The 27,027-nt window shown below is 43.5% G+C and overlaps 2 protein-coding genes across 2 annotated transcripts in view; one reads left to right on the forward strand and one right to left on the reverse strand.

Moving 5' to 3' along the window:
* Positions 1 to 27,027, forward strand: part of SYN2 (synapsin II) — a 203,209-nt gene that overhangs the window by 141,950 nt on the left and 34,232 nt on the right. Inside the window, exons 2-5 of the mRNA XM_036266897.1 lie at positions 7,480 to 7,537; positions 9,269 to 9,360; positions 11,539 to 11,695; positions 16,919 to 17,008. Of these exons, the coding sequence (XP_036122790.1) occupies positions 7,480 to 7,537; positions 9,269 to 9,360; positions 11,539 to 11,695; positions 16,919 to 17,008 (397 nt within the window). The remainder of the gene's footprint in view (positions 1 to 7,479; positions 7,538 to 9,268; positions 9,361 to 11,538; positions 11,696 to 16,918; positions 17,009 to 27,027) is intronic.
* TIMP4 (TIMP metallopeptidase inhibitor 4) lies at positions 18,887 to 25,384 on the reverse strand. The gene is made up of 5 exons (XM_036266898.1): positions 24,744 to 25,384; positions 23,472 to 23,569; positions 22,936 to 23,050; positions 19,991 to 20,115; positions 18,887 to 19,358 (listed from the first exon to the last, which is right to left on the reverse strand). The coding sequence occupies exons 1-5, from the start codon at positions 24,880 to 24,882 to the stop codon at positions 19,161 to 19,163; spliced, it is 675 nt and encodes a 224-aa protein (XP_036122791.1). The 5' UTR covers positions 24,883 to 25,384; the 3' UTR covers positions 18,887 to 19,160.

Raw genomic sequence — 27,027 nt, forward strand, 5'->3', positions numbered from 1 at the left:
CATTGAGCATCCTTATAAGCAGTGTTTTGAACTCTGCATCTGTTAGGTTGCTTATCTCCATTTTGCTTAGTTCTTTTCCTGGAGTTTTGTTATGTTCCTTCATTTGGGACTTGATTCTTTGTCTCCTCATTCTGGCCCCCTCCCTGTGTTTGTTTCTATGTATTACTTAATGAGATGTATGGGACTAGCTGAGACCAGATGCTGCTTGTTTGAAAGAATTTAGGAAAACCTGAAGCAGGATCCAAGACAGGCCAATCCTATGGTTAAGCAACTGACAACAGCTTGGGTGGGCCTGAAAGTTGGGTGGGGTGGGGCAGGGCTTCAGGGAATCACCAGAGCAAAACAAACAGTATGAGCTAGGTTGCTAGAGTCCCAGCTATGGTAGCCAACTGCCGCCCCAGGGAAGGGCTCACCAAAGGAACAAAGACCTCTGACAGCACATCTGTCCAGGAGAAAGCTGCCTCTCCGGCCCTAGCTCCAATACCACACAACTCAGTTCTTCCCCATATGTCTCTGGTGCCTTTCAAGCTTCCTCCCCCATGCTGGAGCCTGGAGGGTGAGAGTCCGAGTAAGTCCGTATGCAGGCCCTTTAAGAGGAGCTCCCTGGGGCTCCAGGCGCCTCAGCCTCCCTCATCCTCAGTTCCCGCTGGTTTTCCAGCCAGAAGTTATGGGGACTTCTCTTCCTGGCACTGGAACCCTGAACTGGGCACCTGCTGTGGGATGGGCACCCCTCAGTTTTCAGGGAGGACTTTCCCAGCCGAGGTATCCTCCTAACTTTTATCCACCACACGTGTGTGGGACCAGCCCACTCACGCCTTTGCCTCTCCTACCAGTCTCAATGTGGCTTCTTTAATTTCATAGTTGTAGGACTTTCATTCAGCTTGATTTCAGGTGGTTTTGAATGATGGTTCTGTAGTTTAGTTGTAACTTTGATGTGGTTGTGGGAGGACGCGATACCATGTTTACCTACGCAGCCATCTTGACCTGAAGTCACCTGTGAGATTCTTGAAGCTAGAGTAAACTGGGGGGAGGAGGGAGGAGGAAAAGGGTATGGGGAGGATGGATGGAGACTTGACTTGGGTGGTGAACACACAGTACAGTTTATAGATGATGTGTTGTAGAATTGTACACCTGAAACCTGTATAATTTTGTTAACCAATATTACCCCAATAAATTCAGTAAGAAAGAAAAGAAGGAAGAGGGGGGAAAAAGACATAACTTTTTCTGAGCTATATAAAACTTTTGTTGTTTTAGTTGTGTGTAAATATTTTTAAAGGAAAAGGTTGAAAGGTGAGTGTGAATACTAGTTATAAATCCTAAGAGTTGAAAGGGACCTTAGCAATTACCCATGTGGATATTGGTGTCCTTTTCTAGACTGTGCTTCCTCTACTTGGCAACTGCTAATGCGTTTTTCCATTTCCAGCACCTACCACTGGGTGCTCAGCAAATTGTTGCTGATTTACCGACAGACCACAGCCCATTTTTTTAAAGATTGCAAAAAGCCAACTATCTAGCTTGGGGTATGTAGACACACACTTTGTAGAAGAAACTATTTTCAGGCATGGTTTGTCAGAGCAGCAAATAAGCACCTGGAGGGATGTCCCTGGGCCAGTGGGAGACTAGTCTGGCTGTTCAGCTGGCTAAGTGGGTGAGTGAGGTGGGACTGCAGTATGTCTGCAGTCCACATCTTGCCAGTGGGTGGCAGCAGACACTCACAAATTCTTTTCAAGACCTGTAGCCCTGATTTTACCCTTTGCATGTAGGGTGGGAAATAGGTATACTCTACTATTTCTAGTTTATTTCCTGACTTCTTGATACCTAAAGATGCTTGACTGAAAAAACAAGGGCTGAGTAAGAGACAGTGGGAGCCAGAGACTAAGTGCTTTCTTAAAGATAAATGTCCAAACCAATGCTAAATATTTACTATGTGTTAGTTTCCAGAGCTATAAGAAAGCCTCTACTCCCTAAATGCCTTCTGGAGCCTGCAAATGCATTATTAGTACTTTCATCTTCTAGCTTGAGGTTTTGATCCTTGTGCAAACCTCAGCTGCCTAGGGAGGATTTATATTCTAGGCTGTTTTTAGGTCCTTTAGTTCCACATATGGATGGTCCTTGCTTTGAAGCATTATTACATAATCTCGTAGTCTGAGGCTGGGGGTGGGAGAGGGGTGTCACCGATTATTAGATAATTGAGTTCAAAAGTTGATATCAGATGATGGCGCTCTGAGCCATTATGAGCAGACAATAAATGGGATGAAAGTTGAGAAAAGGAAGAAACCATGTTGGCTGTGGTAATATTAAACAGCAGTAATACCTGGTACATAAATGTTTGTTGCATTTTGCTAATAGTGCTTCATATTTGCATAGTATTTCAGAGTCTCCAATACTTTAATGTCAGTTATTCTTATCTGGCCTAATTAAGTCTTCACTACAACTACCTGTGAGTCAGGTATTATAAAATGAAGGTGAAATACATAAACTACTTACAATAGTGGTTAGTACATAGTGAATATTCACTGTTATTAGCTCTATTTTATGAGGCTCAGAGAGGCAGTTACTTGCCCAAAGTCACAGAGCTGAGAAGTGGTGGACCTAAGTCTGAACTCAGCTTTCCTGGCTCCTGCTCTTGTTTCTAGACCTTTCTCCATTATCCCATGCATAAAAGGGAGTATTTAAGCTGGGCTTGCCTACGTTGGACCAAGTTTGGAAGCGACCTTAGCAGAGAAGTCTCTGAAATCATGCTCTTCAGCCTCATGAGTCTTAGTTGATTATGTCCTGTTGTCAGATGGGAATTGATGAGGGTATTCAGTGTCTTGAGTAAGAAGATTTAAATCTAGAAGCCTCTACTCATTTTAGCAATAAGGGGAGATGGTCCATCAAGGAAGCTGCAAGCCATTAAAATCACATACATCCTCAGCTGCTAGGCTTGTTAAGAAAATGTCACAATAGGGGGAAATTGACAACACAGGCACCCTAGGTATTTTTAGTTTGTGCTTCAAGGATGTACATCTTGGGTTCTGTTTAGGACTGAGCACAAGGGGGTGAATTTGAATTGATTTGACAAGACTACTAGTCAGAAAGTCTTTACTGAGCACTTTATTTGTGCCCAGCATTTGTAAGGGACCATGTGTGTGTGTTGGGGTGGGGACATGAAGGGAAGTGAAATAACTTTCTTAAACTTTCAAACACTGGGGGGAGTGCTATAATCTTTTTCTTGGGTTGGGGGCAGTGTGGACATATCAGTAAAAACCATAACCTTGTCTATTCCTTGCACCAACAGTTCTGCAATAAATTATGTGCCTAATGTACAATGTGGTGAGTATAGGTAATAATACTGTATGTGTATTTGAAATATTCTGAGTAGATCTTAAGCATTCTTAACACACACACACACACACACACACACACACACACACACATTAATAGTAACTGTGTTAGGTGATGGATGTGTTAATTAACCTGATGGTAATCCCATTTCACAAAGTATATGTATATCAAATCATTATAGTGTATACTTTAAACATATACAATTTTATTTGTCAATAATATTATAGTAAAGCTGGAAAAAAATTATTTTTCCAATGGATATCTTCTTAAATGTAAGCCACTGTAACACTGTTTGTAATAGCACAAACCACCCAAAAAACTGGAAATCTAAATGCTCACCAATAAATATTGGTTAAACTACTGTATGAACTTCAAATGGAATTTCATACAACTATTAAGAAAGAGGTCCATCCAAAAAAAAAAAAGGTCCATCAATATGTGCTTTCAGCATATCACTAAGATGTATTTTTAAGTGCAATAAAAATCAAAGTTCAAAAAGGAAGAGTTTATGTAGCATGATGCCATACACATATTGAAACATATATGTATGCAGGTATATGCACAAATTTTCCTCACAGGGAGGATATGCTTGTACTGATAATGGGGAGTATGTGTGATGAGAGAGAAATGGGGAAGGAGAAACTAATTTTTCATTTATCTTTTGATATACTCTTTGATTGGCTTAACTATATTACATACTTTTTAAAAATAATTTAAGCCATTTGCCTAAGGTCACACAGCCAGGAAAGGGCACAGCTAGGATTTCCATTCAGACTGTGATTCCAGAGCCCTATGATCCAGAACCCTTCTGGCTTCTAGCAAACTGCCTCCTAACAGTGCTCTTAGTTATCAGAAGTACTTCCGTCACTTGCTTATAAGCTACAAATTTTTTTATAAAAATACCTGGAACCAAAACATCCAAAGGCCAGGAGCTGGGAGAACATGCTCATTCTCCAGAAGAAGGCTTTGTGCCCCATCCGCCTACCATTTTGGATCCTTTTTTATAAGATTGTGGCTCAGCCAAGAGAGGTCAGTGACCTGGAGTCAGGAAATACAGCCTAAGATATCTAACAGGACAAATTACCTTAAGGAAAAGGCATTAAGATAATTGGAGAGGTGGGGGTGGGGAGAAGGCATGAAAACAGTATCATTAGCCAACTTGGTCAATGGGCAGGTGCAGGAAGTGGCAGATAAACCCAGCCAGAATCTATAAATATGCTTCAATATTAATGTTCAAACTCACAAAATAAACGAGTGAATTAAAAAACTTGGCAGCATATAAGTACCTAGATATAAACTCTTAGTTCTAAGCTTAACTTTTATGAACTTTTCTGTGATTTGGGTATATTATTTAATTGCTCTGGTTTTCAGTTTCTCCATTGATCAAATGGACAGCACTATCTGTCCTGGCTACTTCACAGAGTAGTAAGGACTAAATAAGGCAAGGAACGTACAGCTCTGGCCAGTTTGTCTTAATGGTTAGAGCGTTGGCCCTCAGACCAAAGAGTCGTGGGTTTGATTCTGGTCAAGGGCATGTACTTCAGTTGCGGTCCAGTCCCCCGGTCCTGGGCGTGTGAGAGGCAACCAGTTGATGTGTCTTTCTCACGTCAATGTTTCTCTCTCTCTCTCTCTCTCTCTCTCTGACTAAAGATAAATGGAAAAGTATCCTCAAGTGAGAATTAAAAAATAAATAAATACAAAAGGCAAGGAATGTACTTTGAAAATGCAAAGCATCATACAGAATAAGAAGTTACTGTTAATGTCTCTGAGATTTACCTCATAAACGGAGAGATATTTTGAGATGGAAAATGGGAGGAAGCATAAAGAAGCATTGCTGGTAACAAGGTAGCACACCTAATGAACACAAAAAAGGAATCCCCTGGGTCATTTACTCTAGTTCCTCTTTTTTATAGTCATGGACAATGACCTACAGAATCCAAGATCTGCAGAGCAGTAATAGTGCTGTGCATAGACTATTATTTAAAGCCATAAATAAGATGGAATAGTAGCTAAAGGGATGGGATATGTTACAGGCCCCTTGCCCATGGAACTTGCTGAACTATGAATGTTGAACAGGGTCCTGGAAGCAAACTCATGAAGCTTACTTAGTAAGGAATTAGGGCAGAGGTGGGGGGATGGACTTCAGTGATTCAGCTCCAGGATGGCTGAGTGCCTCTGAGGAGCAATTTGAGGGTGGCCAGGGACTTGGATAGGACAAATGACAACTTCCTAGAACGGACTGTTCCAGAACCCAGAGAGGAAAGGAAATAGCTTGGCCTCGTCCTGGGTAGTTCACAGGAACCAGGGTAGGAAGTATTTGTAGTGGAACTAATGCTCACAACATTAAGTCCTTTTTCAGCGGAAGAAGGAAAATGGGGGGAAAAAACATGGAACACAGCACACATGACAAGTCAGTTTTTGTAACGGTGGGAGTGAAATGAAGAGAATGAATCAACAGAGGGAGACAGTGCTATGCAGTGACAAGGGTACTGGACTCACACTTGGGTGTGAATACTTGCTCTGTCACTAACTTGCTCTACAACCTTGAATATGTCATTTTCCTTCTCTGAATCTTGGTTTCCTCATCTCGAAAATGAAGACCTTTTTCCCTATCTTATAAGTTGTTAAGAGGATTAAATGAGATGTTCTTTTTTTTTTTATCCTCACCCGAGGATATTTTCCATTTTTTTTTTTTGTACAGATAGAGTGGGAGGGAGAGAGAGGAAGAGAGAAAGAGAAACATCGACGTGAAAGGGACACATCGAGTGGCTGCCACCCGCACGACCAACCAGGGCCGGGGACAAACTGCAACCGAAGTACATGCCCTTAGCAGGAACCGAACCCGGGTCTCTCCGGACCGCAGGCCAACGCTCTAACCACTGAGCCAAACCGGCCAGGGCAAATGAGATGTTCTTGAAAGCAACTAATATACAGTTCCTAGAACATGATGCCCAATATGTTAATTTATTCCTTTATTTTAGAGAGGGACTTCTAGAAAATCTCCAATGAAACATGCTAATTTGAAATTTCAAGCACTGGGAAAGCAAGCCCAACCTAGTTAACAGGCACAGTATGGAAAGGCCCTTTTTACAAATGGAGAACCAGCCTGGGTGGGCAGATAAGAAAATCTTATGGCAGGGAGGGTATGTTAAGGACAAAGTAGGAATGGATATAAATATATAAATATAAGCATAACACAGCCTATTTACAAGAGGCTGTGAAGCCACTAAAGCATTAATGTGAGGTTATTCCAGACCCATGACAAAATGGGAAGATAATAAATACTGTATGATAGCTTGACTCATTTTCTTTCTTTTTAAAAAAAATGTATTTATTGCGTTTAGAGAAAGAGAAACATTGACTCGTTATTCCACTTATTGATGCATTCATTGGTTGATTCTTTTTTGTGTGTGTGTGGTACCTGCCCCTAGCGGGAACCGAACCCGGGACTCTCTGGTCTGCAGGTCAACGCTCAACCTCTGAGCCAAACTGGCCAGGGCTATTGGTTGATTTTTATATGTGCCCTGACCAGGGATCAAACCTGAAATGATACTCTAACCAACTGAAGTAGCTGGCCAGGGCTTGACTTATTTTCTTGACTGCTCGGAAATACAGGATAGGTTTTGTGTCCAATTATAGTAGCTTTACTCAGCATCCTTCTGTTTTTTTTTTCTTCTGGTAGCCTCACATTCTTTTTGGAAGTATGGGTATGAAGAAGCAAAATGATAAGTTTCTTTAAAACTAAAATTCCAAAGGTGGAAACCAACTAGAAAATCAGAGTGAAATGTCAGATGGGGGAAGATAAGGAAACTGTAGAAGATTGACCTAGTCTTTACCAGGAATAATATTAAGGAAATTTTTTCTTTTAGATTTCTTTGGTAGCCAAAACATGTTATAAAATTACAAAACCTGAGCATGAAAAGGTGCTTTGACTTACTTCATTCGTGGATAAGTTGAGCATATAAAGGAGAGGAGGTGGTTTGCTTGAGGCTCTCAATCATGGTGATCCCATTGCAAAGTTAGGGTCTAAGCCTAACCTATGTCTCTTGACTGTAATTCTGGGGTTCTGTCGGCTGTAGGTTTTTCTTTGGATAGTGAATTTCTGACCTCAAACACTTGTACAAAACTAATTTGTGGTGTGTTTTTTTCCAGGGCCAAGTGTTTTCGGGGCAAAAAAGTCTTTGGAGATTATGATATCAAAGTGGAACAGGTAATCAGCCTGAAGTCCAGAGTTGCATCTGCATCATTATCAGTCCCTCTTGGCATTCCAGAGTGAACCATCTAGTTCTGCTGAGTGGAATACAGTGTCCCTCACTGGGTTCCAGGCTATCTTCCTCAACCCGCCCTTTCCCCAGGGCTTTCTTTCTATGAAACATAGTCCTAAAGGCTGTATCTTTCCATTTCCCCGACTTTATCATGGTTCTGGTGTCCATAGAGAGGCAATTAGTATGGCTCTTAGGGCCCTCATGCAGTACAGGGTTCTCAGGCTGAGGAAAGCCTTAGAGGAATGTCTTCCCAGGACACGGGCCATAGCTCCGTGCTATTGGTGTCATGGTATTCCAGGGTAGGCGTATGTTTGCCATTCTGGCACATGGCCTTCAGTGGTGACTACTCTGGGCTTGAGGCTGCACTTCAGAAAGAACTGAGAAAAGAACACCTTGTTTTAATGCAGTGAAGTCCTTAAAGGCTCTTTTTTTTTTTTTTTTTTTATCTTCTTCTGTTCTTTGCTTCATGATAAATAGAAATTAGATCCATATGGGTAGAGAGGGGAAGGGATGTGCAGTTAGACAATGCATGTATTTTCTCTGTAATAATAGAAGTTACTCATCATTCCTTACACGGTGTGCGGTGATTTATGGAGTACTTTCCTATCCATTATTGCATTGCCATCAGTTTTTGTTTTTCCTCACCCAAGGACATTTTTCCATTTTTTGTTCAGATAGAGTGGGAGGGAGAGAGAGGAAGAGAGAGAGAGAAAAACATTGACGTGAAAGGAACACACCTGCATGACCCAACCAGGGCCGGGGACAAACTGCAATCGAGATATGTGCCCTTAGCGGGAACCGAACCCGGGTCTCTCTGGAACACAGGCCGACGCTCTAACTGCCGAGCCAAACTGGCCAGGGCTGCATTCAGTTCTTAAAATAAGTTGTTAGATAGTCAGGGTTGATAAAAAATTTTTTCTTTTTTTTTAATCCTCACCCATGTTTTTATTGATTTTTAGAGAGCAAGGAAGGGGGAGGGAGGGAGGGGGAGAGAGAGAGAGAGAGAGATGAGAGAGAAACATTGATTGGTTGACTCCCATATGCGCCCCAATTGGGGATTGAACCTACAACCCTTTGGTGTACAGGATGATGCTCCAACCAACTGAGCCACCCAGCCAGGGCAAAATTTTTCCCATTTTATACATGGGAGAAACTTTCCCTCCAGAGAGTATAACTTGCCTAATATCATACGCAGCTAGTTGTGAGTAGAGCAGAACTAAAATTGAGTTGCCTAATCTAAACCTAGTGCTTTTATGTTGAAACTGATTAAGAGCATGTTTGCCCTGGTTTGCATTTCTGCTTTCAGAGAGGCAGCACACAGGATGCTGGGCTGAGAGTTTGGAGACCTGAGTTTTGCTCCTGTCATTGCCAACAATAAGTTTTTTGTTTTGTTTTGTTTTTGTCTAGAAAAGTCAGTTAACTGCTCCTTATCTCTGTTCTTCCTGCCTCATAGAGTTGCTATGAGTTAGATGAGATCAGTTTGTGAAAATGCTTTGAAAACTGTAAATAGAATGTTCTGTGGTGGGGATGTTGTTGCTCCTGCCGCTGCTGCTATGTGGAGGACCTGGCAAAGTTAGGAGTGGACTTATTTCTCTACTGTTTTTATTTACTTTTTACCATAATAGAAACCATATAACATAAAATTACCTTCCTAATCCCTACTGTTATTTTTCCAGGCAGAATTTTCAGAGCTCAACCTGGTGGCCCATGCAGATGGGACCTGTGCTGTGGATATGCAGGTACTCCGGAATGGCACAAAGGTTGTCCGGTAAGGTCCTTTCTGTCCTTGGGGTTACTGTCAGTCTCCATAGTTACCATCTCTGGCTTGCAGAGGCCGTTTCAAAGCCAAGCTTTGGAGTGGAATAATAGTGGTATGTATAGTGTGCAGAACTTAATGATGTGTGCTATGCAGAAGTGGTTCAGGAAGGCAGAGAAAACCAGCTCCTGCCTCAGAGAGCTCTTAGTCCAATGGAAGAGTAAGCTTCATGGACTGAGAGCTTACTTAGAAGTAACTGGATTCCTATTAGAGGGGTTCCAGGACCCCAGCCTCACTTCAACCAGTGCAGCTCTGTGCTTTTATCTCTGCATATATTTTCCCTGGAAATCAGGATTCTGTTGCTTAAAAAATAAAGTTTGAAAACCTCTGATTTATTTCAACCTTCTATTTAACCTTGATTTGCTTAGATTCACTCAGTGAGTTGGTAGCAGAGCTCTATGTTCTATGTGAATTCTCTTAACTCCCAGTCCTATGTTCTTTCTATATTCCAAATCCCTGGGAACTCATAACTTTGATAGAAAAGCTAGAGTCAGAAGGGACATTATGGGTGAAATAAAAATTTCTATTACAGAGCACTTACATTCCAGGTAGTGTGCAGGGCACTTATAGACGCGATCAGACGTAATACAACATTTCTGTGATGGAGGTAATGAAAATTCCAGATTGGGGAAATGGTTTTTACAGTATTATTCTTACCAGAGGCTCGATGTAGCTTCAGATTTTCAGATATCAGAGTCTTGCTCCAGGAAGAGTTTTCACTTCACTCTCTTCCCTATCTCAATCTGCAGTACCCTGACACTGAAGTCTCCAGTGTCCAATAGGGTCAGTGACAGGAAAGGCAAAACTCAGGTGTCGGGAACCCAACAATAAGAAATATGAGCTTGTCGATCCTGAGTTCATCCATCCTGGAGACTAAGGAGGAGGACAGAAAAAGAGATACTCATCCAGGTGGGAGTAAGATCAGGGAGATCCTACAAGAGAGATAATGGGTTACTCAAGCTGCAGGTAGAGTGAGTCATAGGGATGCATGCACAAAAGCAGGTAGTGACAGGGTGCCAGGAGGGATCTGGCAAGAATAAAGCAGGCCCTTCCAGGAACCAGTATAGGAACTCAAGAGCTGGTCACAAGTCTAGAGCTCAGTTCTTATAACTGGGATATAAGGTTTGATCTTAGGCATACAGCTGGAGTTAATTTCCCAGAATTAGGGCACAAGGAGGTCAGAGCAGCTCCAGCACTTGATGCTATGTCTCCTGAGTGACTGAGGAGGGTTCCTTCCATCCCCATTTTAAAAGACTGATCTTTGAGCCTGTGTGGAGCTGGAGTTGTAGGTGGGGTTGGATGGGTGCCTGGGCAGAGAATCAAGTAGATCATTGCATATGGTGTGAAACTGCTGAGTCCTAGAGCCTTGAGGGTGGATGCTGCCACAGAATTTAATCTCTAAGAAGATGAGTTTCCTCGGGAGTAAGGGCATGAAGACAGGGGTCCTGGTCCTATGGAGCAGCTGTGGCTAAGAGCTTTGCTGGTTAGAGGTGAAATGCAGGGAGCCTTCCCAAGCATGGGAACATTCTGTACTCTCAGTGCTTCCTGTAGCTGTTGCTCAACCTCAGTTCTGCAAAAAATATTTGCACCTCTCCCTAGTGTCCGCTTTGGAAGAATAACATTGGGAAGTCTGGCATCTGGTCTCAGCCAGCCTGAACCCTTGCTCTCCTGGGGGCCTGATGAGGGCATTGCCTATTTTAAGGAGCAGCTTTACAGAGTCAAAACAGGACAGTGTCTGCTGGGACCCCCTTGGCACACCAATTCTGGGGCCACAAGGAGCTTCAGCTTTCATACTGCCCCATAGTGACAGGGAAAATTCTTGTTCACTTAAGTTGTGAGGATCTAAAAGTGTTTCTTCCCTCCTAGGGCAATTGTACCTTAGAAAAAGGCAATACTTAACCTAGAGGAATAAGGGAAGATTAGAAATATGTTTCTCAACTCTTTGAGATGTGCCATAATATCTCATTTGTAGTCCATGAAGAAGAAGAAGAAGAAGAAGAAAATAAGGGACTTGGACCAGGTGGGCCCTAAGACCCCTTCTCTGTCTTGGGCTTTAAAAATAGGAGACAAGGTGATATATATGACCTGAGGTGCTGGTTAATGGCAAACTTGCCTCCATGTTCTTATCAGGTCCTTCCGACCAGACTTCGTGCTCATCCGGCAGCATGCATTTGGCATGGCAGAGAATGAGGACTTCCGCCACCTGATCATCGGCATGCAGTATGCAGGCCTCCCCAGCATCAACTCACTTGAATCCATTTACAATTTCTGTGACAAGCCGTGGGTGGTAAGTGAGGTCCCATTCCCCCCAGGTAAAAGGGTAGGTTTCAGGTCCTGTCTCTCCTAGTCCCCCAGGAGGGACCACTGGTAAACAAGATGCAGTAGGCACCAGCTGAGAGGATGTGGGAGGAACTTCAGCTGGAACATGGGAAAGGTAGGCTCTCACAAGAAAACATTCTCATGATGGGCTGGGGTACCTTTGTTGTACCGAGGGCCTTTGGCCTCATAACAAAATCACACCAAGATTCTGTGTAGGAGCCCTTTCAAGTCTGTAAAACTCTGCCCTCAGCCATTGGAGGCAACAATAAAAATACCTGTTTCTTGCCTTTGAGTGGTCTAACTATTGGAAAAGCCTGAGGTCAGTGGGGACCAAGGTGATGGTCCATTTTAGAGGTGTGTTAATGAGAGAGTTTTATCAAGTGTTTTAACAACCTCAAAATAAAATTTATCTATAAACATATGAGTCAGACACTTATATGAGCTGGAAATGGTCTTAGAAATAATTGACTCTCTGCCCTTCATGGTAGATATATGAAAATTAAAAAAGGAAAGTAAGAAGTATCAAACGACTTTCTATATGGTGCTAAATTCTGAGATTTTCCTGTTTTAATTTTATTTAATCATCACAATAACTTTACAAGGAAGATATTATTATCATTATCATCACTTTTTACAGTGAAATGAGACCCAGAAAAGATTAAGTAACTTACCAAAGTTATAGAGCCAGAATTTCTCTAGATTCCACTGCTACTCACATAAATTAAGTTACCATGTGAGGAAGAAGCTGGTGTTCTCTTCCTTGGCCAATCTGGAAATCTAGAAGGCAGTGGAAACTTCTGAGCAGAGAGAGAGTGGGGCTAGGAGGGAGAGTGACCTATGATGGCTACTGGGGTACTCTGGCCTCCCTGTTGACAGCTGAGGCAACCCAGTTCCTATAACTCTGCTGTACTAGGCTGGCCCTCTCAGAAGGAAATACCTGCCCCTAATCACATCTCCTCTTCTTGTTTTTAAAAAATGTCAGTTATCACACAGTGGCTTGCCAAGAGTCATGGCACTGTTGGCTGATTTTGAATTTCTTGGACCTCAAGCTTCTCTCCACCACTCAGGGAGCTTGGAGAGGGTGTTTTTAACCATAGATCCATTGCCTCTGCTCTTGATCTTTTTTCACACCTGAAGTCACAGTTTTCCTGTTGCTTTGGAAGCCAGGGAGACCTGACAATATAAGAGAAAGAGCAATGAATGAAGAGTCAGAAGATGCTGTGGTTGGAGAGAGATGCTGAGGAGAGAGATTGGTTTCCTAACCTCCACTTGTTCAGCCTTTCCCTCTGTGTGGCCTGAGGCATCTGGAATCCTAAAGTTTTACAGAAACAGGCTAAAGGAGTTGAGTGATTTGAGTGTGTTGCTATTTGCAGAAGAGCACACATGAGTCCTTCACCTAGCTTCTTTTCTGGGGTCCTTTTCTTTCTCCTTCATGTGCCCTTCCATATTGCATATATGCCCTAGTCCTTCCCTCCATCCCTTCAATACCTGTTAGAATTTGGCTCCTTTGTAGCCACACAGGATGATTCTCTTATTATCAGCTTTTTCTGGTGGATTTCACTAATCAACTTTCTGACTAAACATCTCTCTACTGCTGTAGTTTCTTTGTCAACTAGCAATAATAGTAGTACCTGCCATCAGTTTGCCAACCTGTTTATTATAGTCCCCTAGTATCTGAAGTCTCTTATAGAAGCTGGTTCCCTGCTTTATGTTTCAAAACTGTGCCAGAGGCCAGGGAGAGGAGGATCAGAGAGCCTGTGCCTAGGGCTTTTCCCCTCCTGGGATCTGGGATCTGGTGAGGGTTCACATTCTCATCCATTCACAATCCCAGTACATTGCCTTTGGCATCACATGAGAACAGCAGAGCTCCCTGGCTAGACACCAAGTTCTCCCTTCAGCTTTACTAAGCAGCTGCCACACCAATGGCATTTTATATATTTTTTCTCTGCCTGTTAATGAGAGAGGACAAATTTGGTGACTGTAAGGGGAGGGGTCCCTCTGAGATGATGACTTTGGTTCATATTTTTAAAACTTCCTTTATTGTGGGTACCCTTGGTGTGAGGAAAGGCCTCAGTTGGCTGGGAAATGCTTTACCTACATCACCGTGTCTCTGAGCACATGTGCTATTTCATCAATTGGTCAGGGCAGGCACGCTGGGATTTTGGAAGCAGAAGTAGAGCTGTCAGTGAAAGTAGCATTCCAGAGAAAGCAAATTGCTGCAAAATTATCAGAAATTCCTGTCACTCTTTCTAGGTTTTTTAGAGACAGATACACTAGCATTGAATTAAGTGTTTTATTTCCTGGAGGAATAAGATAAATTATTAAATTCAGACTGATCTTGAAATCCGATTTTTTCCAAGATGTCTTTTCGATTCATTGGATAAGTAGTTACAATGAACATTATCTTCCTATTTGTCACCAGTACTACTCCCAGCTCCCAAATCCATTCTTTTGTTTATAGATAGAGGAAATAACCCTTATAGAATATTAATTTGTTTAATCTGTGACTGCGTGCTTGTGACTTAATCCAAGAAGGCAGGGGTTAGATGCCAAGCCCAGTACCTTGAGCAGACAGGGACTGTTGGAGATATGGTAGAGAAGTGTAGGGTGAGCTACCAGGGACCCAACTAGTGCCTAGGAACTAGCTACCATTTTAGTTTTGATTGTCTCAGGACTCTGGGAGTGTGCCGTGGGCCTTCTTGGCATCAGTGCAATGCCTGTGTAATACTCCCACATGTTGGGAAGATAGGGACCCACATGCCTTGGTGCCATGCCAGGGCGTGGGCTGCAGCAGGACAGAGGTTGTTAAGCAGAGCTGGCTGGGGATGCTGAAGAGCCTTGGGAGCTCAGGCACAGCAGGAGTCTAGCCAGGCTGAGGTGGGCAGGCATGACTTAAAGATTAGATGAGGTGGTGGAGAGAATCAGAGAAAGCAGGAAAGATATGAGGGGCTGGTCTTGCTGGTCAAAGCAAGTTGAAGAACGATAGAATGGTGAGGAGAGCAGGGTACAATGAAGAATGCAATGGGCAAGAAGAGACCTGGCAGCCCCAGTTCCAGACATGGTCTGGGAGCTTTGTTTCGCCTCTCTAGCCTTAGTCTCCTCATTTGTTAAATGAGATGTTCGGTCCAGACTCTCTAAAGTCTCTTTCAATAATAAAATCAGCCCTGGCCAGTTTGGCTCAGCGGTTGGAGCGTCGGCCTCTGGTCCCAAGAGACCCGGGTTCGGTTCCCGCTAAGGGCACGTACCTATGTTGCAGTTTGTCCCCGGCCCTGGTTGGGTTGTGTGAGAGGCAGCCACTCGATGTGTCCCTTTCATGTCGATGTTTCTCTCTCTCTATCTCTCCCTTCCACTTTATCTGAACAAAAAAAAATGGAAAAATGTTCTTGGGTGAGGATTAAAAATAATAATAATAATAATAAAAATAAAAAAAATAATAAAATCATAGGGACTTGAGAGTCCATGAATCACACTTTCAGTCCTGGTGGAGATATAGAGATCTAGAGTCACCAACCATGTGTCACTAAGGGAAATGATCCAGAAATTTCAATATTTTCCAGCATTTCAAAAACAATAACAAAATTCTCTTTGCCCACAAAAGGACCACAAAAGATGATCACTTGAACTGCATTTTGATGATAAAGTTTGAAAGGAAATATAATAAAAGATGTTGTTTGTGATAAAAAGTTTGAGGAACTGATCAAATTCAATCCTCTCATTTTATATATAAAGAAAATGAGGAAAGGAGAAATCATTTGCTGAAGGACATTTAGCAAGAATTAGAAGACTCCAATTTTCTAATAACCCATTTCTGAGCTTTTATTACTCCTTTCCCCTTTCCCCCACTGGCTCATGAGCCAACATCCCTTATAGAGAATAGGAGCTGAGCTTTTGAAAAATGTTCTAGCTTTCTTTTCTCTGATAAATAGAAGGCAGGTTTGATCTGGCAACTTTTCCTTTTAGCAGTTCCAGAAATCAGTGGCTCAGAGTGTGAAGTAACCCAGTAGCTAGAGGAAGGATGCTGTATTACCCCTGCTGCCAGTGCACTGGGGATGGGTATGTGGGGTGTGTGTGAATGGACTGAATAGGAAGGCACTGTGTGTTTCCTGTGGGAAGAGCATGATTTCTGCGGAGCCTGAAAGGCAGCTACTTGGAGGAACAGAGAGTTATGAGCCCTGGCCGGTTTGGCTTAGCGGTTGGAGTGTCGGCCTGTGGTCCAAAGAGACCCGAGTTTGGTTCCCACTAAGGGCATGTACTTCGGTTGCAGTTTGCCCCTGGCCCTGGTTGGGTGGTGCAGGAGGCAGCCACTGGATATGTCCCTTTCACGTCAATGTTTCTCTCTCTCTCTTTCTCCCCCTCCCACTCTATCTGAACAAAAAATGGAGAAGAAATGTCCTCAGGTGAGGATAAAAAAAAATAAAAGCGTTATGAATTGGAAATAAAGGGGCCTGGCTATAATCTGGCTCAACTGTGTGACCTTGAGTAAGTGACTGTCTAAGCCTTAGTGTCTTCACTCATAAAATTGGGGGCGGGGGGCAGAGTGTGCCAGATATTTGCCAAAGGCCTTTTTGTACTTCACCTCTTCCTCATGGTGGTTTTTCATAGTTGAAGGATGCAGCTGAGTTCAGTTCTTAGATGAGTAGAAAGTCTGGGTCTGTCTATCTTATATACCAGGACCATCAAAATCTTCCTGAAGAACAGCTTCATTCATGACTCTCCCCTGCTCAGACTCTGATGACTTCATACTGCCTATAAGGCAAAGCTATCATTCCTTTGCTTGGCATTTGAACTTCCAAGACTTGGCCTCATGTTACCTATCCAGCTTCATCACTTGCCATCTCTAGAGATGCAGGTGTTTAGAATTAGAGACCCAAATTTCAATCTCAGCTTCACCTCTTTGCAGCTCTGTGACTTTAGGCAACTTTTGTACCCAGATTCCTCAATTTAATAAAGGGTTCAATGGAATATTTAAATTGAGTAGGTACTGAATGAATGTTAGCTCACTCTCTCCTTTCCTCAATTAAAGAATAAGTTCCTTGAAGATAGGAATTGTACACCTCTTTTATATCCTCAGAGCACTTGGTACAAATCCCTCAGCAGAGCATTTGCTCAATAAATACTTTTTGATAGATTGTTGCTTTGTCTGTTCTATAAGTTGTCTAGGTAAGCTAAAACATTTGCTTCTCTTTTACAGTTTTCCCAGCTGGTGGCCATCTACAAGACACTGGGAGGAGAAAAGTTCCCACTCATTGAGCAGACATACTACCCCAACCACAAAGAGATGGTAGGTGATTGAGTGGGGACTTTAGTCTCTTTACTATTTCCACTCCAAGCTTAGTCACACTGTATCTGTAGGGCTCTGAAGAGGGCTTCAGTATCTCAACCCCAGAGAGACTCTCTTGGAGCTGAATTACGGACCTGTTTTGTGGGGCTAGAGTAGCTAGTTTAGCTGATAGCCCTTTGTCTCCAAAATCTGGAGACAGATAGGGAAGAGCAGAAACAAGGCATTTTATCAAGCTGAGAAAGTAACAAACCTATGTTTGTAATCAAACAATCTCACTCTTTGAATTCTAGGCCTGATCCTACCACATATCACTGGACTAGTTAAATTTCCCAACTGGAAAGTCAAATGAGCATAATTATTCCTAAGAAATCTAATGTGGTACAGAATTTAACTGAGATTTTTTAAGGTAATAGCCTTCTGGAAAAATGTGAAGCACCCCTCAGATGTCAGGTGTTATTCCTGTTATTATTACTAAGGCCTTCTACTCCCTTAGCTGTGTCAAGATTGTGAGAAGATTGGGTTAACATTTTGCCTTCTCTGAGGCCATCCTAGGATATCAGAAGGAGCAGAGAGATGGCATGGTTGGTTGGTTTCTTCTCCATGGAGACCTCGAACTCACTCCCCCTTCTTCCTCTGCCCCAGGCCTGCGTGGTCAATTGGTGATTGTGCTTAACTCAATAATGGAGACTCTCCACCATAGCATTCCAAGTGTACTCTTGGACAAAGATTATGTTTGTTACCCTCTCACTCCCTTCTCCAAAAATGATCTCCATTTGTACCATTTCTTTGAATCAAGAGCCTTCTTGTGGCATATTGAGCATTGGCCTTGCTTATTACCAAACAACATCACATAGAAGATGAAAAACAACAACCTTGGTCCATGAATAGAACTACCTCCTTCATCTTTGTAAGAGCTTCCCCAGGGAGAGGCTCTGGAACTTTAAGCCCCTGTCCTTAATAAATTCTTGAGACTAGCATCTGGGTAAGGAGTCTATGCTTAGAGTTCTCAGGAAGTCCAAGACACAGTGGTAAGAGTACTGAGCTGAAGGGAGGATGGGGAGCAAAGCTGGATTTCTCTTGCTGTAGTATTTAGCAGGGCTGACCACTAAAAATATTTGAAAAAATTGCAAAATATATTCTTCATTTACCATCCTTTTCCCCCAAAGTCTCTTGTGTTATTTCTCTCCTGTCTTTTATCCTGACATTTTCCCTCAAAAGAAAACCTCATAAGATCTCTCTGAGGTGTCAGACTCTAAAGGGGAATTTCAACTCTACAAGAGAAAGGCTTTTTGGCTTTAAAAAAAGTTTTGAAGTAAGAATGAAGACGTTAGTAATCTAGTAGAGAAAGACTTTCTAAAAGAAACAGAAAAGAAGCCTTATGGACATCAGTTGAAAGCATTAAGGATAGTTAACCTGCAGAGACAATACCTAAATCTATTCTTATCCAAAAAGGTGTGCTAGGGGGCCAGACCCTCTGCCAGGAATGGTATAGAGAAGATTATAGTGTGTAGAGGGAGGTTAGGCCATTGTAGGTCTCGTATCAAGTGACTCTATGCCCGTGCAAGTCACTTCCCCAAACAGATGACAGTGTAAAAGAGGATCAGGATGAGCTGAGGTTGGAGTAGAAGATATACCACTATAGTATGTTGTTTTCATTCTTCCAAATCAACCTATTTATGATACTGTCAACCTGTCTTCTGGTATTGTACATCAGACTGCTACATCATCTCATATGTATAACATTCATCATTTCTTCCCTATCAGATCAATTAAGGTAAGAGAAAACACATTTCCCTAGAGAGAAAAGGGAATAATTCTGGCCAAAACTATTTTGATTCTAAGCCAGAATCAAAACTTTCAGTAACAGGAACCCCTAGACTAAAAAGATTTGGGAGGCAGGAGAGAAGGGCTGAGTGTAGGATAGAAAAGTCATGCTATTTTCCCAAGCCTTTGACAGGTTCTGGGCTGGGGTCTCAGACACAAGTTGTCACACACCCCAGCCCTGCTCCAATGCTAGCCAGACTGTGTCCACTTGGTACTTCCCATTGGCTGGCAGCAATGAGGCAGGTGGTGATAACCAGAGCTCTGCAAAGAAGAAGAACTGGCTTGGTCTTCAGGACTCCTGAAGGAATGTGGTGGTCATTGTTCCCTACTAGGGCTGGATGATGTCAACAAACTCCTTCCTGAGGGGCAGGCGTCCCTGGTACCAGCTGCAGGTGCCATCAACATGCTTCATGCAGACATAATGCTGGGCTTGGTACCCATAGAGTTTCCGTTCCAACAGCCAATCTGTCCAGAGGCACTCGTTGGGGGCCGAAATGATGCAGGGCACTGTATAGCAGGTGGTGATCTAGTCATAGCCATACAACATCAAAGTGAGTAGGGTATCCTTTTTCTATTTTTTTTTCCAGACTAGTTCAAATGCCCCTGTCTTATGAAGCCTTTCCTAGTCTCCAAAATTCCCCAAGTTCTCCTTTCCCTGCAATCCCCACATACAGTATTGCTTCTATAATGGCATTTCTGGAGTCAGACAAACCTGAGGGTCCTTACTCTACCACTGACCTTGAGCAAGTTACTTTACCTTCTAGAACACTAATTTCTTTAATTGTTAAAAAAAAGTGGAAATTTTAATTCTTCATACATTTGTTATAAAGACTACATTAAAATATTTTAAGTAAATTGACCATTAGAGGGCCTGGCAAAGAGTAGATTCTGTTTAAACAGTAGCTATGCTATTTCATTTTGCCTTATATGATGACCGCCTTCCCTGCCAAAATGTAAGTACTTTGAGGTCAGGGATTATGGACCATCTTGCTTTCCCATCTCCAACTTCATATAGTTCCTGATCCATGGCAGATCTCAAGTATACTATAGTAAATGAATAAATGCATGCATGAAGAAAGGAGTACATGAAAGATGAGGCTGAAATGCTCAAGACCCTTTCCCACCCGCAAAAGACCTTGGAAATAGACATTGTCTTACTTGGCATCCACAGTTCAGATGGTAGTGGTGATTCACACTCTCTCTCTGCAAAAAAGACAAGTCCTCCCAGGGCTCAATGTAGTTGCACAAATGGATGAAGACTTTTCCGTCATTAAGGACCTGACCTTCAAGGGGAGATGGAAGAGAACCTAGCATTAGGAATCTGTTTGTGAAACTCCACCTGGGTCCTAGAAGAGCCCAGAATTTCAGCTTCTTTAATGTTTTTTTTTTTGGGGGGGGGGTGGCACTCAAGATCATGTTTGTGCAAAGGAGAGTTGTGGGATAAAGGCCTTTTCCTTTAGTATGATGCAAAGAAAACATGGGCTTTAGTGTGAGATTCTTTTTTGTTAATCCTCACTGGAGGATATTTTTCCATTAATTTTTAGATAAGAGTGGAAAGGAGGGATGGAGAGAGAGAAATATCGATGTAAGAGAGACACATCAATCGGTTGCCTCCCGCACCACCCCTATGGGGGCTGAGGACCAAACCTGCAATGCAGCTAATGTGCCCTTGACTGGGAATCAAACCCAAGACCCCTCAGTCCATGGGCCAGCACACTAACCACTGAGCCAAAGTAGCCAGGGCTACTCTGAACTTCTTGATGAAACCCCTTCCTTTTCTATCATTTTACTAGCTGTGTGACCTTAAGAAAGTCATGTAACTTCTCAACTGGGAAGTTGAAAATAATAAGGCTATTGTCAGGATTAAATGAAAGAATATTTGTAAAGCTCCCAGCATAGTAGTGGGCCCCTAGAAGATGCTAAAAAAAAAAAAAAAAAAAATAGGTCCCTTCCCCTTTCTAACCCTTCCCAATATCTACATAGGCCAGTCTTCTGCCCCACTGATACTTATATTGGTAAGTCTTTCCCCTTCCCCACAGGAAAGTGCCCCTTCTTTACTTATCAAACTCTTTCCTATTTTCCAAAGACCCTTTTTAGTACCACCTCATCCTCAAAGCCATCCCTGAGCATGCTGGCTCACATCTCTTAGAAATTAATCACTCTATCATTCACTTACTGAGCAACTAGTAGGCCAGGCACCAGGAATACAGAAATAAATATGACAGGATCTTTGCCCTCAAGGAGATTAGAAACAAGTAGGTCAGACAGATAAGTAGGTAAAAATTACACTGTTATGTGATTATATAAAAGATGCAGTATAAGAACAAAGGAAAGCAAAATTATCTCTGTCTGTGGAAAGGGCTAAGAAGAGATTATGCTTCTGTTGGGCCTTGGAGGGATCATTAGGAGTTTGCCTGCCAGACAAGATAGGGGAAAGACTTCTGAACATGGGGATTATCCTGTGCAAAGGTAGAGGGGCACAGCCCAGCTAAATACCTTCTATAACTGCAAGTAGTTTATGCTCTGGGGAAAAAGAAGGGCTAAAAACTATCAGTGACAAGTGGCAGAAGACAAAGCTGGAGAGGTAATCAGTGTTATGGTCACAAAGGGCTTTCACCGTTAGGCAAAAGAGCTTGTGCCTTCTCTTGAAGAGCATGGGCGCCACTGATGCCTTTTCACTAGGCCTGTGTTTTGTCTTGTATCTTCACCTTTGGTTAGACTTGACTTCCTTGAGGGCAGAGAGCATGCCTCCTGCTTTGCCTGATATACCACAGTGCCTAGCAGAGGGTTAAACACACAGAGGGTAGGTGCTTAGGAAGGAAGTGGCCTCATTTGCTAGTCTTGGGATGTGAAGGGCTCCCATCCACAGGCTCCCAGATCAACACAGTTCCACATTCTTAGAGCTGGGGAGCCCCTACCAGTGTGTCTTTCAATGCCTATGAGTTCTTAAGAGCCAAGTCTGGACTGTGAGCTCTTTGAGGACTATGACTTGTTACTGAGTTTCCACTCTCCTGTCCAAGGCCTGGCAGCAAGTAGGTGGTCATTCATTGCTGAATGGATGGACAGATATTGGGATTCCTCCTTTTGGTCTCCTTGACTGCTGTGTTTTTCTTTATCTCACCTTTCTAAGTATTTTTCATCCTTCAGGGCTAATTTAGATCCCACTTACACAATGAAGCTTCCCTAACTGTTTATAACTACACAAATACCTTCTTCCTGAACTACAAAATAGTACAGTATTGCATTAATTCACTTATGGAGTCATAATTTTATGTGGTTCTTGATCTATTCTATCCTAACCAATTCAACATGGAGGGAGACCTACCTGGGCCCAAGTTCATGGAGACAGAACCATATTAGGCTTAGGGCTCCTTTTAGGGCTTGTGCTTTACTGTACCCCCAGAATAGGGCCTGGGGTGTGAGTTAGCCACACAGGCTCACTGAGTCAAAAGTGTGACCCAGTGTGGCTATCTAAAGCTAATGCCATCATAGGCTACAGTAACTATAATGTGTGTGTTGGGGGAAGGGGGATTGCACACACACACACACTTCTCCTTTACTCTGTGAAATTAAGACCTCTCCTATAGTGTTGTGTCTGATTCATTGTCCTGTGCTGGGAAGGGACAAGGATAGGCTATATCCCATTGGAGAAGGTAGTCAGGATAGAAGGGGCTTGGAACCATGGCCAGCAGATCTATAGTTAGAGTGCTTGCATCTCTTGTCCTCAGGCCTCTGAGGGATCATCGTAGAGCAGAGGGCAGAGCTGAATCCACAAAGGGCAGTTTCAGAGGGGCAGATTTGGGTCCAAGACACCAAAAATCTTATGCCAATTGAAACTGTTTAAAAATGGAACCAGCTGTAATAGGCTAGGAGAGCACCTGTCCCTAAAATAGTGAAGCAGTGGCCAAGATCACTGTAACGGGGACTCTTGCATTGAAAGGAAGGTTACTAACACCCCCTCCCAACTCAGAGTAACACAGCTCTGTTTATGCCCAAGAATATGTCACCTGCTCAGCTTGCTGTCCAAGGACAGCCCTGGCTCCTCTTTGGCTGCCTTTCATAAGACAGAGACTATTGGGGCCACTTGCTACTCTTTAACTTACCAGTCAAGAGATACTGCTTCTGGTTATTTGCTTCTAGTTTCACACCACAGAGGGAGGAATCAAAAGGTGTATAGATATATTGAATATCCTTGACTTTCTCAAACCCTTTAAACATCTGAAAGGCAATTACAAGAAAGCAGTATTGGGTCAGTGAGTGAACTTTATATTTTAACAGGAAGAACTTCTTATTTCTCAATCTAAAAAAATTAAGCAAATGTCTAGTTCAGGATTTGATCCACACAGATGACCCAACTGGATTATTTCTCTCTTTAAAAAAAATCTGAGCCTTGGTTTATTCCAGTGAAAAGGGGAGGTATCTCTAGCAGCCCCATGTATAGCACTAGATGGACCCTGAGGGCCTATCCTGCACTATCATTCATATTCTGTGGGCCCTTCTCCCAACATGTCATCCACTTCCACTTCAGCATCTACAACCAGGATCACTGAGCCAGGTTGCCTGACCACTCTTCCCAGAACAGAGATCTCATTCCTCCCAAAAGCCCAGGTGTTAAAAGCACTGTTCTGTCCCCATGTACCTTTATCTGTTTGATTTCATACTGGATCATTTTTTGAGTGTCAGCAGGGTCTGCACTGGCAGGAACTACCTTCTCACTGCAGATTTTGGCCCGGATCACTGTGTAGGAAGCAAAAGAGGGAAACTTCAGCAACTTGTGGTAGCAATCCATTTGGGATCTGGATGACCTGGGGCCCCTGGAGAATTTTGAAGGGGAATTCTTGTGAAGAGGAAGATGTCAGAGAGTGGGATCTGGATGACCTGGGGCCCCTGGAGAATTTTGAAGGGGAATTCTTGTGAAGAGGAAGATGTCAGAGAGTGGGAACCTTGAAACTCCTTCTGTGCAGCCAGGCCTGTTAGGTCCTACAGTCTTTACATAGCCCAGGGTGCCAGTGGTGGGAGGTGGGCATCAGGATAGAGAAGGGTGGAGGAGCCCTTTGAGTGTGGTCATCTATTGCTGTAGCCCAAGGCCTAAAACAGAGCCTGCCCAGCATTGATATTAGTAAATGTTTATTGAATTAATAAATGATCTGACCCTGCACAGAGGTAGTTCATCTTTTGCCATTTGGTTATTAATCAAAAACAGGTTATGAAGTTCTTCCTCTGTGCCTGGCCTAACATTAGGTACTAGTTCATAAACATGTTAAGACAGGGTCCCCCATCCTGCAGAACTCTTGGTCTAGTGGAAAACACACTTACAAAGATCAACAGCACAGCATAGTAGGAGTACAAAGATGTTAGAGACGTTGTGGTTGCACCAAGGAGTCAGGAAGCCTTCAGAGAAAGGGAGATACCTGAGTAAGACTCTGAAGAATAAATAGGAGTTTGCCAGGAATTTAAGAATGGGAAGAAGGGCATTCCAGGCAGAAGAAAAAGAAAGGGCAAAAGATGTGTATTGGGGTTGGTGCATGACGGCTCAGAGGCTTGGACACAAGAATATTTATAATGAAAGCCCAACCTCCTGGCCCCTGCCCCCCCAATCCAGTAGTTCAGAATAATCACAGGATAGTTCCAGTGACTTGTTCAATGACACTCCGTAATTGTGTAAGCATGGGTGAGGGAGCCGCTATGGAGGCCCCTTACACAGTCTTTATTCCGTAAAAGTCAGCCAGGCTCTGGGTTTGCAAGGTTGCTATGGTGCCGGCCTTGCCCTACCCATCAGCCCAAACCGGAGGCAACTGGTGCGGGATTTGAGCTCCTCCCTTTCCCTCCAGACTACAGGTCTACAACTCTGCCCCACACCCGTTACACACAACCACCCCCTGCTGTGGACCTCCCCGGACTCCGGACTCACCAAGCACGGAATGGCAGACGTGCTGCTGGGGGTGCGCGGGGGCGCAGCTGCACGCCTCGCCCAGCCCCGGCGGCCGCAGCAATGCCAGCAGCCGTAGCAACAGCGCCCAGCTCGGCATGGTCTGGAGGCTCCGGGGCATGACACTGCAGAGCCCCGACTAAGCCTGTAGGGTCTTTCAGATCAAACAGCCCCTTCAGGGCTTCTTCAGAAAGCCTCACGCCCCTCACCCTAGGCTTTATGAAGTGGACCTACGGCCAATCCCGCCCCATGGGCTCCGCCCTCCTCTGGCTGTAGGCCACCCACGACTGCAGGACCCAAGGCCCTCCTGACTGGCAGCCTCAATGAGGTGAAGAGGGAAGCCAGGGGAAGCCTTTAGCTTCTATTTCCCTGTCTGAGCAATTAAGCCTCCTAGAAGTGGAGGGAAGGCACTGGAAGAGGAGATGGTGTCATGGCAAAAAGAAAGCGCAACAAAGACTTATGCACAAGGCAGAAAGACTGAGGGACTGTGATTCAGGCAGAAAGAACAAGAGTGAGGAGAGGCACAAACAGAAAGAGTGAGACAGGCAGACTCATACAGAGGCAGATGGAATTACAACAGGCAAAAGAGACAGTGACAGAGAAGGACGAACCCCTTGCTGAGCTGCACACTGGGAATGAGACAAGCTACTCAGGGCTTCTTTCAGCTGCAGGAAGTGTTTTCAATGCCCTATTTAGGAGGCTCCAAAGCAACAGTAAACAGTAATGGAATAAGGCAGAGAAAGTTGGTGTATGTGTGTGTGTGTGTGTGTCTTGGCTCTGTAGACTGGGGGGTGGGGAGAGATGTCAGAGAAAGCAGCCAGTGCTTTAGAAACCCTTTCCCATACCCAGAGCCTCAGGCTGCAGATGGCTGAGGACTGTGCTTTTGGTGCAGGCGCAAAGCACAAACCTGGGGACCTACTGCAAATCTGAGACCTCGGAGCCCTCTTCAGTAGGTGACACATGCCTGTCTCATGTTGCAACTCACTGGAGAGACTGTCTTATACAGGGTGGGGCAAAAGTAGGTTTACAGTTGTGAGTACATGAAACAGATTATTCTTATGTTATTTATTAATTATTGTATTATTTTCCATACCAACAACTGTAAACCTACTTTTGCCCCACCCTGCATGTAACAAGGTGGAGCAGCTTAGAAAACAAAGAAGCAAAACACTTGGAGCAGTGTGACTAGAGCCTTGTCCACTCTGCCAGAGCATAGTGCTCCAAGGCTCCAAATACAAGAGACCCATGGGATTATTGTAGTAGGGTGGTGCCACATAGTGCTGGACTGGAAACTGGGAGGCTGAGTTCTGATTCTATCACTAGGCAGCTTTGCGACCTTTGACTGTCTAGGCCTTCTTTTTTCTTCATAAAATAGAGTTGAACTACATGATTTTCAAGGCCCTTTGAAGCTCTTTGAGCCGGCCTCAACTGGCCTCAGCTAGGAATACTGAAATTCTTGGGTTAGGTACTCCTGGTATCTGGTCACACAGAATTTCCATGGGAATCTGACTTTTCATCAGTCAACATTATTTCCTTCAAAAGACATATTTTCATTTTAATGTGGCAGTGATATTTGAAAAAAGCATATTGAAAGAGAGCTGAGCCTGGCTGAGAAAAATGAGACTTGGTGTCCAAGTTGGTTCTTCATATAACACCCAGACTAATATAGAGTCTGATGTATTATTGGACTGGATCTCAAAAAGCATCTAGTCAAGCCTGACTGGTATGGCTCAGTGGTTGAGCATTGGCTCATGCACCAAGAGGTTGTCGGTTCGATTCCTAGTCAGGGCACATGCCCAGGTTGTGGGCCAAATCCCTAGTGGGGGGCATGCAGGAAGCAGCCAGTCAACGTTCTCTCTCATCGATGTTTCTATCTCTCTCCTCCTCTTCTTTCCTCTCTCTCTCAAATCAATAAAGAAAAAAAAATTTTTTTTAAGTATCCAGTCCGGTCTCTTCATTTGACAAATGGACTGAGGCTTAGCAAGGTAAAGTGACTTGTAGAAAGTCAGTGGTAGAAAGGACTAGAATGCTAGTGCTCCTTCCACAGCACTATATTACTTCTTTCACTGCCATTTTGTAACAACTTGAATTTTTGCTTTTGGAGAGTGGTTCTTTTAAATATGTTTTTATTGAGTTTTTAGAGAGAGAGGAAGGGAGACAGAGACAGAAACATTGATGTGAGAGAAACACATCAATCAGCTGCCTCCTGCACGCCCCCCACTGAGGATCATGCCCGCAACCTGGGCATGTGCCCTGACCAGGAATC

Source organism: Molossus molossus, unplaced genomic scaffold, assembly GCF_014108415.1.
Source record: "Molossus molossus isolate mMolMol1 unplaced genomic scaffold, mMolMol1.p scaffold_m16_p_18, whole genome shotgun sequence".
Taxonomy (NCBI): Eukaryota; Metazoa; Chordata; class Mammalia; order Chiroptera; family Molossidae; genus Molossus; species Molossus molossus.

Excerpts from the sequence above, each read along its gene's own strand:
- TIMP4 (XM_036266898.1), bottom strand. The coding sequence starts at position 24,882 with ATGCCCCGGAGCCTCCAGACCATGCCGAGCTGGGCGCTGTTGCTACGG. Across the intron at positions 23,570-24,743 it reads CGTCTGCCATTCCGTGCTTG|TGATCCGGGCCAAAATCTGC; the intron begins GTGAGTCCGGAG and ends CTTCCTACACAG. Across the intron at positions 23,051-23,471 it reads ATGAAATCAAACAGATAAAG|ATGTTTAAAGGGTTTGAGAA; the intron begins GTACATGGGGAC and ends ATTGCCTTTCAG.